The 17,889-nt window shown below is 44.7% G+C and overlaps 1 protein-coding gene across 1 annotated transcript in view; it reads right to left on the bottom strand.

Moving 5' to 3' along the window:
* LOC128702390 (acetyl-coenzyme A synthetase 2-like, mitochondrial) overlaps nucleotides 1-17,889 on the bottom strand; it is a 60,341-nt gene that overhangs the window by 11,497 nt on the left and 30,955 nt on the right. The window contains exons 2-5 of the mRNA XM_053796633.2: nucleotides 17,026-17,155; nucleotides 16,316-16,412; nucleotides 1,651-1,850; nucleotides 1,229-1,404 (exon numbers count right to left, since the gene is read on the bottom strand). Coding sequence (XP_053652608.2) covers nucleotides 1,229-1,404; nucleotides 1,651-1,850; nucleotides 16,316-16,412; nucleotides 17,026-17,155 — 603 coding nt within the window. The remainder of the gene's footprint in view (nucleotides 1-1,228; nucleotides 1,405-1,650; nucleotides 1,851-16,315; nucleotides 16,413-17,025; nucleotides 17,156-17,889) is intronic.

Below are 17,889 nucleotides of genomic sequence, written 5' to 3'. Positions count from 1 at the left end.
GTCACACAAGATGGGTTTTATGCATTAAATAATAGAATGCTTTAGCTGGGAGACTAAGGCAATTTAGTTACATCATTAACAAACTCACTACGTCAAGAATAAATAGTCATAACACCGTGGATGTAACAATACACAAATAACCAGCACTTAGGAACTGAAACAAAGGGTAATTACTGGTTAATTATCTGCTTCTAATCCGAATGTCATCATGGATTTGTCTCGTAAAAACGAGTCATTTGTACGAAGACAATATAACGAAATCCTCTTCCGTTGTACATTATTATTATTATAATCAAAAAGAAGCGCTAAGCCACAAGGACTATACAGCGCTGCAGGGCAGGAAGGAAGCGAGGGCATTAGGTGGCAAAATGTACAATGTAAACACGATTACAAAACAATGGCGAATACCTCGCAATGGGAAGAATATTTCCCTGTTATCCATATCTTACATTTAACAGTAGGATTTTAACATGTACAAAATTAAGCTTATGTTAAGTAGATTCAGAATTATTTTTATTAAATGTTTATGATAATGAAATTTAGTAAGTTATCATTTATGAGTAAAAAAAAGTCTAAGGAATCTTTTATTAAGAAATAAACAAGAGTTTTAAATAGAGTTTTAATAAGTTATAGACGTATAATTCATCTGGAAGAGCTGATGGTATAATGCTAACTTAGTTTACTATCAGACGGTAAGTTTGTGTTATCAGTTGGTATAAACCTCGGTAATAGATACCCATAAATTGGTTTAGAAATACACGTGAGCAAACACCAGGACATGTTTATTTGAAGACGTTTCGGTCCGGGGACTGAAACGTCTTCTAATAAAGAACAAAAAGGCACAATACCCTGAGTGGAATAATACTTAAATAACCCGCAAATAGGAGAGAGGAGCTTACGACGACGTTTCGGTCCGACTTGGACACTCCTTTTCCTGGTCATATATACTGGCTCCATCTCTTTTTCTCTTAGTATGACTCTGTAAATGGACCGAAACGTAGTCGTAAGTTCCCCTCTCCTATGTGCGGGTCATACGGGTGTAGTTCTCTAACAAATATGTCATGGAGTTTGCTTATGTGTCTTTCTTAACCATATTTCCAGTTAACTCTCTAACATTTATGTTAACCGGATGGAAGTTAGTCTCAAGAACCTTATGTATAACTCAGTTCTGTCCAACTTAGGCTCTCGACCCCCGCCTCCTAAGCTACTGGGTGAATCTTCCACACACCTGTTCCAGGCTGATGTCTTTGGGTCCCATGTTGACCTGGGCGCCGGTACGGCTGGCCACTAACACCTGCCTGACGGTGGGACACTTAGCTACTGCAGCATCCACTACCTGCTTCAGCTTGATCACCTTGCCTCCCCGCACTGCCTCATCTGCTGTGATGACTGTCTCCGCACCCGCTGTTCAATACACATTATACTAATTATTGTTGTTTTCATATTCATTAAGAGGCTTTAAACTTATTTACGTTATACAGCGACTGGGAATGGGAGGTAATCGGATGTGATCTAAGGATGGGAGGGTTAGTCTAAGTCCTGGGGGTCAAGAACTCTTCACCAGTATCAAAACACCTCTATTTACTGCTGAAATTCTTACAAGCAACGCTGAGTAGCAGTACAAGAATACACGGAAGAAGCTTCACTCACCATCCTGTACTCTGGAGGCCAGAGCTTCAGCAGAGAAGCCAGCAAAGACGACTGAGTGAATGGCACCGATCCTAGCACAGGCGAGCATGGCAGCTACAGAGAGTGGCATCACTGGCATGTAGAGTGCCACTCTGTCCCCCCGCTTCACTCCGCACTCCAGCAGCACATTTCCCATCCGACACACCAGCTCCTGCAGCTCCCTGTAGAGGGGACGACGAAGGGGCTCCCATCAATGACTGTGAGGGATTGAACGTGGGAGTATATTGGGAAAGGCTGATCGTAGGGATTCCCATGGTTCACATCAAAGCTATCAGCTATATTGAGAGTGTAATAATAAACACAATATGGATCACACAAAACACTATCAACTAAAGATTAACAACACTTCAGCTACTTCTAGTTCTGTCTAGACATTCTGTAAATTAGGCTCTGGTGACTGACTCACGAGGGATCAGGACACTGGCATGTGAGATTCAAAATTTACTTGCCATGGGTTCAAATACCACTCGTTCCCTGATTTAATAGGCCCTGTTAAGTGAAAAAGACCTCCAAGAATCCCACAAAAACTTGTCATTATAAACTACCCCCATGAAAAATAAATCATAATAACAAGGCTGGAACAATTCACAGCAAGATGGAAATGTAAATCAAACTACGTTTCTCTCCTTTCTGAATCATTATCACTCGCCAGTGACTTGACAGTAGTCCAGGACGGGCAGACAAGTGTAACTTTTATTGTCAAGTCACGAGGTGGTTGGAGAAATGTTTATCAACTCTTGTATAATTATGCTCAGCATGTAGGCTGTTCACTTCTCATTATCGCTGCAATAGTGAACCAAATTTAACTATGACTAAATCCACATTTTCTATGACGTTCCTTTTGTTTACTGACTACCCTGTACCTGCCTCCACTGTTGCCACTTGACCACCTTGCTAGTGTACCTGCCTCCACTGTTGCCACTTGACCACCTTGCTAGTGTACCTGCCTCCACTGTTGCCACTTGACCACCTTGCTAGTGTACCTGCCTCCACTGTTGCCACTTGACCACCTTGCTTGTGTACCTGCCTCCACTGTTGCCACTTGACCACCTTGCTAGTGTACCTGCCTCCACTGTTGCCACTTGACCACCTTGCTAGTGTACCTGCCTCCACTGTTGCCACTTGACCAGCTTGCTAGTGTACCTGCCTCCACTGTTGCCACTTGACCACCTTGCTAGTGTACCTGCCTCCACTGTTGTCACTTGACCACCTTGCTAGTGTACCTGCCTCCACTGTTGTCACTTGACCACCTTGCTAGTGTACCTGCCTCCACTGTTGTCACTTGACCACCTTGCTAGTGTACCTGCCTCCACTGTTGCCACTTGACCACCTTGCTAGTGTACCTGCCTCCACTGTTGCCACTTGACCACCTTGCTAAGTGTACCTGCCTCCACTGTTGCCACTTGACCACCTTGCTAAGTGTACCTGCCTACACTGTTGCCACTTGACCACCTTGCTAAGTATACCTGCCTCCACTGTTGCCACTTGACCACCTTGCTAAGTGTACCTGCCTCCACTGTTGCCACTTGACCACCTTGCTAGTATACCTGCCTCCACTGTTGCCACTTAACCACCTTGCTAAGTGTACCTGCCTCCACTGTTGCCACTTGACCACCTTGCTAAGTGTACCTGCCTCCACTGTTACCACTTGGCAACCTTGCTAGTGTACCTGCCTCCACTGTTGCCACTTGACCTTTCTAGTGTACCTGCCTCCACTGTTGTCACTTGACCACCTTGCTAAGTGTACCTGCCTGCACTGTTGCCACTTGACCAGTTTGCTAAGTGTACCTGCCTCCACTGTTGCCACTTGACCACCTTGCTAAGTATACCTGCCTCCACTGTTGCCACTTGACCACCTTGCTAAGTGTACCTGCCTCCACTGTTGCCACTTGACCACCTTGCTAGTGTACCTGCCTCCACTGTTGCCACTTGACCACCTTGCTAAGTGTACCTGCCTCCACTGTTGCCACTTGACCACCTTGCTAAGTGTACCTGCCTCCACTGTTACCACTTGACCTCCTTGCTAGTGTACCTGCCTCCACTGTTGTCACTTGACCACCTTGCTAAGTGTACCTGCCTCCACTGTTACCACTTGACCAGCTTGCTAAGTGTACCTGCCTCCACTGTTGCCACTTGACCACCTTGCTAGTGTACCTGCCTCCACTGTTGCCACTTGACCACCTTGCTAAGTGTACCTGCCTCCACTGTTACCACTTGACCAGCTTGCTAAGCGTACCTGCCTCCACTGTTGCCACTTGACCACCTTGCTAAGTGTACCTGCCTCCACTGTTACCACTTGACCAGCTTGCTAAGCGTACCTGCCTCCACTGTTGCCACTTGACCACCTTGCTAAGTGTACCTGCCTCCACTGTTGCCACTTGACCACCTTGCTAGTGTACCTGCCTCCACTGTTGTCACTTGACCACCTTGCTAAGTGTACCTGCTTCCACTGTTGCCACTTGACCACTGTGGCATGCAAAGAGTACGTAACCTTTATTCGGCGCATGGACACACCCTCATTTACAGGCTATCTCCCCCAACATTCGCTGCCTGACCACGGTGGAGTGAGGTTGTCTCGGCACCCCTCTGCTGTCTTCAGGCGAGCTACCTTAGTTCAGCAACAACCATTGAGTAGTGAGGACGTGCGCTGCTCATTGGGATATCAACATGGCGGAACATACAGTACGGAGAGTGAATACTATCTGCATAGAGCTGGTTCGTGGTACGTTAAGTGGAGATACGATGAACGTCCTTCTCCCTAACATCATCAGGGATACATATGGTATTCCCAACGAGGAATTGTATGGCGTCGCCCTTAATGGTTTAACAAGAATCTTTGTGAAATTTCTACGAGTCGATTACTACACAAGAATTGTCGAGCATTACCAGGAACAACGCATGAGTGTGTATTCAACGATAGATGTTGTGTTACATGACGTCTCTAAGTACTTCACATGGGTGAAGGTACGGAATGTACCCTTCGAGGCTACGGCTTATGGCCTGCAGGAGTTTTTTCGAAGTTATGGGACAGTGCATTCTGCAACAATGGGGGTGTGGAGGGATGGTCCATATGAAGGAATGCCAGAAGGTTCTTACACCCTTAAAATGACCTTAACAAGGCCTATACCATCCTATGTTACGATGATCGGTTGTAGAACACAGGTTTATGTGTACTATGCTGGGCAAAGGAAAACATGTCGTCTATGTAGCTCTTATGAGCACATGGCAGCCCAGTGTCCTAGGAGGCGGGCTTCTCGAATTCTCGACACTCCAATTGTGATTCAACAGTCGTGTAATTTGGTGCCTGGCTCTGATGCCTCGGGAGGCCGGAGGAATGACCTCTGGAGCGAAGAGGTCGACCGGGAGGAGGTGGCGGCGGCGGAGACATGTGTCACTCTCCCAGGGGCGTCGGGGGAGTTGAAGGTGACATCTGAGGAGACTTTCGTCCAGGAAGCTTCAACCCAGGATGGGTTATTGGCAGATGTGATCAAGGATTTTTTGGATGAGGAGGAACCCTGTGCAAAAGGTGTCCTCAGTTCATGTGAAGCTGGAACTTTGGAGGGACAACAAATTGTTGAGGAAGACTTGAGTAAGATTGGGCGGGAGCATGTGGTGGCCGTGGAGGTACACCAGGAGGATTTGTCTGAGGGTGATATGTGTGTAAGTGTGAGTTCTAGGAAACGAACTGCGGCATCAGAGATAGATGAGGTCATTACCCTGGGGCAGAGGCCGGGGAAGAAGTCATGGGCAGCGGTTGTGGAGCCGAGGACACATAGTGGTAGAGGTGTGCCTGAGTTGCAAATTGGGAAAGTGAGGGGAGAGGTGACTGCACAGGAAAACTCGAGTGGCAAAGGAACACGTAATATGAAAAGTGCAGTGGGTAAATCCCAGAGGCATAGGGGAAAGCCGCCCCTTCTGTAATTTTCAGATGTGTCACGCTTAATGTTAATGGACTTAAGACTGAGGTCAAGAAAGTTTGGTTGGAGTGGTTTTTAAGGCGGTTTGATGTTGACATATGCTTTTTGCAAGAGCATAATCACAGTGGTAGTGTGTTGAGGGTGAAAGGATATCGGATGTATGTAACCAGTGGTTTGCAATTGAAAGGTGGGGTAGCAGTTGCGGTAAAGGAGACCAGCCCCTTGCGTGTCATCGGTTGGGAAGAGGGGGGGGTGGGAGGATCGTGAGGGTGGATGGCGTCTGGGGTGAGAGTCGAGTTAGTTTCGTGGGAGTTTACATGCCAGCAACTAGTAATATCAGGGTAAAAGTAGATTTTGTCAGAGAAGTATTGCTGTATCACTTGAGAGGTTTGCCTGCTATAACAGTAATAGGAGGTGATTGGAATTGTGTGATTAGGAGTGGTGATGTCGAACCGAGAGGGGCGGGTTGTGTGCTGAGTGTGCTGAGGGATGTATTGCGAGATATTGGGGTTGTTGATGTGGTGGGGATGGGGGGTTACCTAGTGGAGCATACGTTCGTCCGTAGGGGATATGAAGCGCGATTAGACAGAATTTATATTAAGCAGGGTATAGATGTTGTGAGGGTGCAAACCTTCGATGTGGGGTTTTCTGATCACAGGGCGGTAATAGCAGATTTGATGTGGGATGGAGTGGTGCGTATTTATTCTGGGTACTGGAAATTAAATGTAAGGCTTCTTAAGGAGGAGGGGGAGGGGCCTTTTTTCAGTGATTGGTGGTTGCCTTTTTGGGAGGCTAGGAACAGGGAGATAGATCTGTTAGATTGGTGGGAAATGCAGGCAAAACCTGGAATAGCGAATTTTTTTAAGGCTAGGGGACGAGAGGAGGCGAGGTGGCGTTTTGGGTTGCAAAATTATCTGGAGGGACAGTTGCAAGATTGTTATGTTGGGGGAGGTGGTAGGAAGGATGATATGGACAGACTGCGGAGTAGAATAGCTGAATTACACAATGATAGGTTTGATGCAATTAGGGTTAGGGCGGGGTTAGAGGATGTTTTGTGGGGTGATAAACCGTCTGGGTATGTTTTACGTAAATTTCGGGACCGACAGAGTGTAACCACCATTCTACAATTGGAGACAAGCCCTGGGGTGGGAGGGTATCCAGTGGGTCGAGTCCTATCCAATACGGAAAGTATGAGTCTCTATGCTGATAGTTGGTTTAGAGAGAAATGGAGTTGGAGGGAGGGGGGTTCCTGGGAGGGTATTTTTGAAGGGGGGTTCCATAGCGTTTTAAGTGAGCAGGATAGAGTGGGGTTGGAGGTTGGTATAAGTGAGGTTGAGGTGGAAGAGGCAGTTTTCGGGATGAGTACCGGGAAAACACCAGGGATAGACGGTATACCAAATGATTTTTATAGGGCACATTGGGGGTGTATTAGGCAGTGTTTTGTTAGGCTATTGGACCATATGTTAACTAGTGGGAAGTTGGGCATATCGCAAAGTACGGGTGTCATAGTTTTGGTGCCAAAGAAGGGGGGGGGGTAGAGAGTTGAGTGCTTACCGTGCAATATCTTTGATGTGCGCTGATTACAAGGTTTTTGCGAAAATTTTGGGTAATAGACTGAAGAAGGTCATGGGGTCGGTGATACATGGGGGACAGTTTGGTATCCCGGGGAGGAGTATGCGGGTAGGTCATGGTCGTATTCGGGATTTCCTTGAGGGTAGTAATAAGGGAGGTATTCTAGGTCTGGATTGGGAGAAAGCTTATGATTATGTGGATAGGGAATTTTTGATTGAGAGTATGGTGAGAATGGGTTTTGGAGGGAGGGTGGTTGGATGGGTGAGGACTTTGTATGAGAATGCATCAATGAGAGTACAGGTAAATGGGAGGTTGGGTAGTTCAGTAAGCATGGGAAGGGGTTTAAGGCAGGGGTGTCCACTCTACCAAATACTCTTTGCATGTATGCAGAATCCTTTCTATGTTCTGGTTGATGGTGGGATGGGAAGGTTGGGGGAGAGTGGAGGATATTGTGGGAATATTGTTGGTTATGTAGATGATACAACTGTTTTACTTAATGAGATTGAAGATTTAAGAAAAGTGGGAAGGGTAATTGAGATTTTTGGGAATGCTACTGGGATGAGAGTTAATAAGCAGAAATCACGGTTGTTGGAGGTAGGCAATTGGGTAGGAGGGACCTTGGGGGAGGAGTTTGGTTGGATAACTGTAGATAGGCTAAAGATTTGTGGGATTTTGTTTTTGGCAGATGCACAGGAGAGCAGGAGGGTTAATTCAGAAATGGTAATGGACAGAGCTTTGAGTAGGCTGAGGAGTCTAAGGGCCGGGGATGTAACCTTGCATCAAAGGGTTGTGGTGGTAAATACGCTGATTTATAGTAAGGTGTGGGGAGTGGCGGAAATTTACCCATTACAAAGTCAGGATATTATGGAAATGCAAAGAAGGGTCTTAAGGTATGTGTGGGGCTATGGGAGGGTGTGGTTGGGCAAAGATGTAGTAATGACTGCGGTAAGGCAGGGAGGACTGGGATTGATTGCATTAGGGTCTAGGGTGAAGGCGCTATATGTGAAGCAGAGGTATATTCGGGCAGCGGGGGAAAGGGGTCTTCGGGTGGGGGAGGTGATGGGGGATATCCGCAAATGGTGGGGTGGCAGGGACTTAGTGGAGTGTGAAGACATGTTGCGGTTTATGTTAAAGGTATGCAATGTTAAAAAACTCAAGGTAAAACGGTTAGTGGGTGTGGGCCGTCGTCAGGAATTAATGCAAGGGATGGCAGTGTATCCCACATATGATTGGAGAGTGATATGGGTGGAATTCAGTAAATTAAGAATACCGGCAAGAGCGAGGGAATTAGTATATAGATTTCTTATGGGGACTTTAGCATCGAAAGAGGTGCTAAGACGAATGGGTTTTGTCAGAGAGGCGTCATGCGCTTTTTGTGGGGAAGTTGAAACGGCTTTTCATGTAGTATATTTTTGTTCTGCATTGGAGGTGGTAAGATTGTGGTTGAAGAGGGTTTTCTTTTTATTGGGGGGGGAAAGATATCACCCCTTAGGGCTTTAATGTTAGATATGGAAGGAGTACCCAAAGAGGTGGGAAGGGCTATCAGATATGTAATAGTTGATTACTTGTATGTTTCTTGGGGAATGAGGGAGGTGGAGGGGAACATTAGGATAAAAGCGTTGGCGGCGAGTTTTTATAGGACAGCATGTAGGAACAAACAATTATATGGGGGAAGGTGGGTAATTAGTTTTCCGGAGGGATATCGTGGACTTACTGTTGAACGTTTACTCCGTTTGAGTATGGGGTGAGAGGTAAGGGGTTGGTCTCTTCAGTGGTGCGCCCTCTTGGTGTGATTGGAAGCCTGATGAGGAAGGTTGATTGGTTTGTAAGGTGGTTGATGTGGGTAAAGTTTATTGTAGGGAGTATGTAGACCTTATGAATTTTTGTAAAATCACAGAGTCAAAAGTTGTATGTGATTTTCGGTTTTTTCCCTTATTGTTATAAGAATCATTTTATATAGGAGGTTTATATTTATATGTAAAATGTGAGGTTATGTCTTATATATTTTTAATCTGAAGATAGATTTAGCCTTGTCATACACCTCTTTTTTTTATTGTATTGAATATGTACATTATGCACTATGTACGAAAATATATAAGTATTTGATGGGGTTTATATATACCCTTAATTTGTATGGAAGGTCCTATTATATATTGAGTGTTAATCAGTAACATTAACTTTGTGTATGTGTAGGGTGTTTGGGGGAACCAATGTCTTTGGTATAGTTCTATCATAGATTGTAATATTTAGTTTATTTGCAGACAAGTCATTTAGCGATTTATTTCTATGTATGATTTAGTTTGTTCTTATGAATAAGTGCACATACACGTATGTGTATATGCATGCGTATATGTATACATATATGATTGCAGGACTCGTTCCTACATGTCTTATAATGACCCTGACTGTTTTTGTTTGGAAGTCTGCTGGGTTGAGTTATTTTAGTAGAAATTGTTTTCAATGACCATTCATTAGGGAAATTAATGTATGATATTTAGAATGGGGACTGTACATACGGGGGGGGGAGTAGAAGTGTCAGCTGTGTCGGCACTGGCAATAATGAGTATTGTAAAGGAGGGTTTGAAGATTATGTGGATTAATAATATATAAATAACAAAGGGGAAAAAATAATGCAGATTGTAGGTTTGGGTTTTCCTTGGTTATAATAATAATGATGAATATTGTTATGATTATCTTGTGTAATCTTACTTAACATAGTTACATTGGATGTAATGTATATGGGATGAGGGACAGTTGTGACAACACAACGTTAATCGTCTGTGTTCATTTAGACAATGAGATTTATAATTTTGAGTAAGAACTGATACTGTGTTCTTTTATCTATTTAATGTATTGTGTTGTTTTAAATAAAAATATAAAAAAAAGTGTGTGTGTGTAGTGTGTGTGTGTAGTGTGTGTGTGTGGCATGCAAAGAGTACGTAACCTTTATTCGGCGCATGGACACACCCTCATTTACAGGCTATCTCCCCCAACCAGCGAACCAGGTTGCTAAGAGTTGGTGATGGGGCCCCATCGTTCAACTAGTGACCAGGTTCTAGCCAATAAGAAGGTGGGATTGGCAATCGCAGAGGTTATGTGGATACCGCTCTCCTGTCTGCCCTTGTCATTCCCATTCTAGAGCTGGTTGAGCATGGTCTGCTATCTTGTGGCTTCTATTTCTGCCTTGCTTACCGTGACGTGCACTATACTTATTACTGTACATAGTGTACATATTGCTGTTATAAATTGGTGAAGGATAATATAAGTCTAAACTTTTTCTACTGTGTTTATTTGCTCCCATTACACCTGGGATAACAGGCCATTTGAAATCCTAGGTTGTAATATGGGTAGCCTGTCCGAGAGCTGGACTTAGAGAAACGGTTGAGCTTAGGGTGAAGCTTGTAGCAGGAACATTGTGTAGCTTGCTGTTTCGCTTCGCTTTACAAATTTTGCGTGTCAGTTGCTTATGATCAGCCTTGCTATTGTGTGATCGTTCAACAGCTCGCTACTAGCTTGTTCAGTGTGCTCGCTTCGCTACGGTCAATCTTGTGTGCAGTCGGCTTTGCTTGTATGCGTATTCTGCAATCGTACTGTGCATAGCTAAGCGTGTTCTGCAAATTAACGTGTTACGTTGGGGTATTCGTACTGTGCATAGCGAATAACTTATGCCACCTAGACGAGTCAGACGCCTGGTGTCGGCATATACTTTGCATAACCTACCTAAATTGTCCCTACAGCGTTGTTGGCAAATTGCTCGTTCCATTGGCATTCCCTATAAACGCACTCTCACAGCTGCGCAACTGCGTTCACTTATTGCTGACATACTTATTGAAGAAGAGATGGCACATCAAACTCCTCCCTCTACGGGAGCTAGGGAAAAAACTCTTATGTTCTCGCATGAGGAAGATGATACACCTACGGAGCAAAATGGTCAGTATGGTGCAGCTGGGTTGTCTCGAGATGAATCAGCGTCGTTGGCACTTGAGCTGGCAAAAATCACGCTGGAGCAAACTAGGGAACAGAGAGCATTCGCAAGGGAAGAATTTGATAGGGAAAGAGAAAGGAGGCAGTTTTCGCATTCTGTAAACGATTTCAGTTTACAAAAAGCAGTACAGCTTGTTCCCCGCTTCAATGAGGCCGAACCAGAGCAATTTTTCGAAAGCTTCGAAAATCAGGCTCGAGCCTTGAGGTGGCCGGAACAGCACTGGGCAGCGTTGGTTCATACAGCATTATTGGGTAAGGCACAGGAATTTACGTCGGTATTAACTGACGCTGAATTCTCTGATTATCAAGTAGTGAAGACCACAGTGTTGGGAGCATATACATGTATCCCAGCTAAATATCGTAAGACCTTCAAATTGAACAGGCGGCAGCTTGGTCAATCCCTGGTGGACTTTGTGAGACAGCAAACCAAAGCTTTTACCAGCTGGTATAAAGCGAGTGGTGTCTCTAACTTTGAGGAGCTGGTGCAGCTTATTCTGATTGATAACCTGCTGGAGTCTGTGGGACCAGAGGTTCGTGTCTTTCTGCAGGATCGTGACTTAACCACTGCATTGGAGGCGGCCAGGTTGGCTGATACCTTCGAAACGAACCGCTCCTTGTCCGAGCGGTCCCGTCTCTCTTTTCAACAGTCTGGCGTGAGCAGAGATCGACAACATTGGAGAATGAAGTGCCAGCCGGAGGGAGAGCGTCTACGTCATCCAACCAAGTCACCTGGTGAGCCACGCTTCTCAACATATGGTCCCCCTGCGGAGAGGCAAACTACTTATGGAGCATCTCGACAACAATATCCAGAGAGGCACCAGCCAGAACGACACCACTTGCAACGTCATCAGGGAGTAAAGGGCAAGCCTGTCGTCTGCTTCAGGTGCAATAAAGTAGGTCACATCAGTTCCAACTGCCCCCAAAAAACCTCAACCCATCGGGAAAATCTCTAATATCCCTAGTAACATGTCCCCTAGAGAAGTAGAAAAAGGTATGGCCCCTTATTATTGCGAGTCTTTTTTCCCTTCAGGAAAACTCAGAACCAACTAAAGTAAATATCTTTCGAGATACTGGAGCATATTGCTCACTTGTCAGAGAAGGAATATTACCCCTTTCAGAGAATACTTCTTTGAATTCCTCAGTTTTATTGGAAGCCTTTGGAGGAGCTATATATTCTGTTCCTTTGCATAAAATTTATGTACAGTGCAAATATTACACTGGGTACTTGACTGTAGGTGTCTCAAAAGGATTTCCCATGAAAAATGCCATGTTATTACTGGGTAATAACATTACTACTGTTAGTTCGTGTCCTGAACCTATAATGATTAATTCTTCTCAAGTGTTGGCCATAACTCGGGCAACATCCCAAGAGTTGTCTGGAGAGAATGTTGACCTATCCTTGGACGACTCCGATCTCGGAATAGCCACATTGTTTTACGAGGAAAACTGGCCAGAGCCTCGTAGATCAAGTGAACAGACCCCGATCAAGCCTTCCTATTCCCAGGTTGCAGGACTGCCAGATGTCTCTGTTTCCATGCCCGAGGGACTGTCCTTCCGGGAGGAACAACGAAAGGACCCTTCTTTAAAATTCGCTTTTGAGGCAGCCATGGGTAAATCCTCTTTGGGTCATCCAGTCAAGTATGAAGTTAAAAAGGATTATTTGGTCTGCACTGAGACTGGTAAGGAGATAGAGGGCCGGCAATTATACGACAGGTTATTGGTTCCAACCAAGTATAGACCTCAGATATTAAATATAGCTCATAATACGTCATTAGGAGGTCACTTAGGAATTACAAAAACCTTGTATAGAATCACAAAAGAATTTTATTGGCCAAAATTAAAGAAAGATGTGAAGAATCATATTAGGTGTTGCCGAGAATGTCAGCAAGTTGGAAAACCTGGACATTCCATTAAACCTGCACCTCTCCAACCCATACCTGCTGATGGAGAACCTTTTGCAGATTTAATTATAGATTGTGTAGGTCCACTACCTAAGTCAAAGTCTGGAAATCAGTATTTATTTACAATTATGGATAAAGTAACCAGATATCCTGAAGCAATCCCTATGCGTAGTATCAATACTAAAGCTATTCTCAAAGCTTTAACAAAATTCATTTCTTGTTTTGGCATTCCTAAAACTATACAAAGTGATCAAGGTACTAACTTCACTGCCAAAGCATTTAGGGACGTATTAACTAGGTTAGGGATAATTCACAACTTATCCACTGCCTATCACCCTCAGTCCCAAGGCGCCTTGGAAAGATTCCACCAAACATTAAAAACAATGATGAGAAGTTTTTGCATGCACTTTCCGACAGATTGGGATGAATCTCTACCGTTGTTGCTGTTCTCAGTACGAGAGACGGTGCAAGAGTCTACAGGGTATAGTCCGTTTGAGCTGATCTTTGGGCACAATGTACGAGGTCCTCTTCGGGTGCTCAAAGAAGGATGGATGGGAGAAGACGTAAGCTCAGCACTCTACAATCCGTCTTCAAGGTTGCAGGTGGCACGTGAGTTAGCCACGGCTAACCTAAAGATAGCTCAAAGTAAGATGAAACAGAGGTATGACAAAAGTGCACAATTCCGCTCCTTCCATCCAGGAGACAAGGTGTTGGTGCAGGAACCTATACCTGGCCACACCTTGAAAGCTAGATTTACGGGACCTATGCAGATAGTAAGTAGATTATCTGATTTAAATTATGTGGTAGCTCCCATTGATAAGACCTCAAAAACAAAAACTTACCACATTAATCAAATCAAGGCCTTTCATACACCAGATAAAGTCCCAGTAATGACTCTGTCCTCTACCTCTGAGGACGACTCTGACTCTTTGCACTCTATCTCTGAAATTAATACTAAACTTTCAAATTCTGTCCTCCTCAAGGATCCTAGCCCGTTAATGGATGGATTATCTGAAATACAAGCAACCAATTTAACTGAGCTTCTACAGTCATATCCTAATATTTTTTCGGATGTGCCGAAAAAATGTACGTTAGGTTACCATGATGTAGATGTGGGAAAATCTAAACCAATTAAACTCTCCCCCTACAGAGCTAATCCTGAAAAGCAAAGGCTACTTCAGCAGGAAGTAGACTTCTTGTTAGAACATGGTTTAGTGGAGGAGTCATCTAGTCCATGGGCTTCACCGTGCATCCTAGTAAAAAAGGCTGATGGAGGGTTTCGTATGTGCACAGACTACCGTAAAGTGAACGAGGTCACAATCACAGATGCTTACCCTCTTCCTCGTCTGGATGACGTAATTGACTTTGTGGGTAAGGCTACTTTTGTGTCCAAATTAGATCTCCTTAAAGGTTACTATCAGGTACCTTTGACAGATAAGGCGAAGGAAATCTCTGCCTTCGTGATTCCAGGAGGTCATTATCAGTATACAGTTACCCCCTTCGGAATGAAAAATTCCCCCTCTTCATTCCAGAAACTCATCCATCAGGCTATTAAAGGACTTGAAGGCACGGCAGCATACCTAGATGATATTGTTGTGGTGTCTGATACTTGGGATCAACACCTACTTAGACTTAAAGCTCTGTTTGAGACCTTTAAGAATTCCCAATTAACAGTTAATTTATCTAAATCTTCCTTTGGCCAGGCCACTATCACTTTTCTAGGCCATGAAGTAGGTAGTGGTAATGTTGCACCTAAACTTGCTAAAGTTCTTTCGATTAAAGATTATCCAGTTCCTCATGATAGGAAATCTCTTCAACGTTTCCTAGGCATGATAGGATTTTACAGAAGATTCTGTAAGAATTTCTCAGATATTGTAGCCCCTCTTACCTCTCTTACCAGTCATAAAGTTCCCTTTAATTGGACGTCAGATTGTAACACTGCTTTTAATAAAGCAAAAAGATTATTGTGCTCTGCACCCATTCTCCTGTCTCCAGACTTCTCCAAACCTTTTTCATTACAGGTTGATGCTTGTGAGTCTGGGGTTGGGGCGGTACTATTACAAATCGGGAACAAGGAGCTGCAGCCAATCGCATACTTTTCAGCTAAGTTCCAGCCACATCAGAGAGCTTACTCTACCATTGAAAAAGAAGCCCTCGCGCTGGTAATGGCTTTGGAACATTTCGATGTTTATGTGGGCCAGACATCGCAGGTGGTCACAGTCTACAGTGATCACAACCCGTTAGTCTATCTCCAAGCCATGAAGAATCACAACACAAGGCTTATGCGTTGGACGCTCAGGCTGCAGCCCTACAACCTAAAAATAAATTATATTGCCGGCAAAGAAAATGTGTTGGCAGACTCTTTGTCAAGAGTCTAGTTTAATATTTTATTTAGGTTAGGATGTATTTGTGGTAACCCCCCTTTCAAGCTTTTTTTTATCCCCTGATGTGGGGGTTTTTTTTAGTGAGGGGATACGGGCTACCGTCCGCTTGTATCTTGGACCTATGTTGGCCTATCTGACTGCTGTCTCACTCTGAGTTTAGGGTTTGGCTTTTGGTCACTAGGAAAGCTGAGCTCTATCTAAGAGTTGGATGGTGGAGAGGATAGGCGGTCCCATTATTTGGTGCCATGGCGGCACGGTTACCACTGGGAGGTGGCAGCCTAATCCTGAGCCTTCTCGGGGGTGGGGGTGTGGCATGCAAAGAGTACGTAACCTTTATTCGGCGCATGGACACACCCTCATTTACAGGCTATCTCCCCCAACCAGCGAACCAGGTTGCTAAGAGTTGATGATGGGGCCCCATCGTTCAACTAGTGACCAGGTTCTAGCCAATAAGAAGGTGGGATTGACAATCGCAGAGGTTATGTGGATACCGCTCTCCTGTCTGCCCTTGTCATTCCCATTCTAGAGCTGGTTGAAGTACGGTCTGCTATCTTGTGGCTTCTATTTCTGCCTTGCTTACCGTGGAGTGCACTATATTTATCACTGTACATAGTGTACATATTGCTGTTATAAATTGGTGAAGGATAATATAAGTCTAAACTTTTTCTACTGTGTTTATTTGCTCCCATTACACCTGGGATAACAGGCCATTTGAAATCCTAGGTTGTAATAACCACCTTGCTAAGTATACCTGCCTCCACTGTTGCCACTTGACCACCTTGCTAAGTGTACCTGCCTCCACTGTTACCACCTGACCACCTTGCTAGTGTCTGACTCCTTCGTTTGTACCCGGCATGGCTCAGATTACCTGTAAGTGACTCGTTCCTCCTGACCCGGCTCATCCTTTTCCCACAGTAGAGCCACACGATCCGGGTGTTGACGAGCGTGACGATCCACACAGTTGACTGGAACACAAGATTACGTTATGTGATGTAAGTGGCTTAGAAAACCCACAAGTTGAAAAAAGAGACTTGTGCAACATTTGGGAAACTTTACTGAGGGAAGGCTTGGCCAGCCAGTGGCTTCTTCAGTCCAGTACAGAGAAGAACGGTGGAAGATGAGGAGGGGTTTGAGGTAATCAGTCCCTCAGCCTGAAATCGAGGTGTTTAGTCCATCAGTCTTGAAACTGATGTATTGAACACATCGACTACAGGCCGAGGGACTGATTACCTCATCTACTGTTTCCAGTTTAACTGTATTGGATGGATAAAAGCCATTGGTGACCGAAACGTATCTAATTCGTCAACTTTGTCAGTATTGTATACCATTTATGTAATGTTACATAGCTGCATATATAGGTACGATAGATCCAGAGAGACTATAAGTCTGTAATCAAAGTAGCTAGTGATAAAAAGGCAACGCCAGGAGCTATAACTGGATCCACACACACGACCCATGCAACTTGTGAGTACACACACACACACACACACACACACACACACACACACACCTGAGTCATCTCCTACTTACACAGACTCCCGTGAATCGTACACAGCTTCCAAACTCAGCCATACTCACCTGAGACATTCAGCTGACCATCTGGAAACCATCTGAAGGCAGACTTCTCCATATCATGGTCCCTCACCACCTGGAACTCCTTCTGCCACTCCAGACGAGAGCGAGCCAGACGTCCCCAGAACTCATCCGGCTGTTAGATAAGGATATCATAATTTTTCGTTATCATAAATTATCATAAACTATTCGTGTGTTGCTTCCCTACTGTCCATCATACATAACAAATGATGCAATGTGACTAAATCTGTCAGCATGGCCTGTTCTTATATGTAAACAGGAAGACATGTCTACTGACCCACATGTAGCACAAAAGGAGATTGATACCCCAGACTAAGTTGAATAACTTGTGAATTTCATCACAGGGGTGACTTCAGGGGCTGAGGGAATTATGAAGAACAGTGAAGTCCCAAGTAACATCTCACCCCCTTGGTGCCCCTTACTGACTCAAGCTCTGTACCTGCCTGATGATCACGCCAAGCATAACCTTTCCTTGTGTGTGTGTGTGTGTGTGTGTGTGTGTGTGTGTGTGTTCTGTGTGTGTGTGTGTATGTTTTATGTGTGTACCGACCTGTTTGTACTTAACTATTTGCGGTTGCAGGGGTCGAGTCACAGCTCATATGTGTGTGTGGTTGACTCGGGTCGAGTCATGTCTCCTGGCCCCGCCTCTTCGCTGGTCGCTACTAGGTCCACTCTCTCCCTGCTCCATGAGTTCTATCGTACCTCTTCTTAAAGCTGTGTATGGATCCTGCCTCCATTTCATCACTCTCCAGATTGTTCCACTTCCTGACAACTCTAGAAAAAATACTTCCTAACATCCCTGTGACTCATCTGGGTCTTCAACTTCCAACTGTGACCCCTTGTTGCTGT

Source organism: Cherax quadricarinatus, chromosome 80 (assembly GCF_038502225.1).
Source record: "Cherax quadricarinatus isolate ZL_2023a chromosome 80, ASM3850222v1, whole genome shotgun sequence".
Classification (NCBI taxonomy): Eukaryota; Metazoa; Arthropoda; class Malacostraca; order Decapoda; family Parastacidae; genus Cherax; species Cherax quadricarinatus.
Note: the sequence above shows the minus strand (reverse complement) of the source record. Positions and strands in the feature narration are given on the sequence as shown.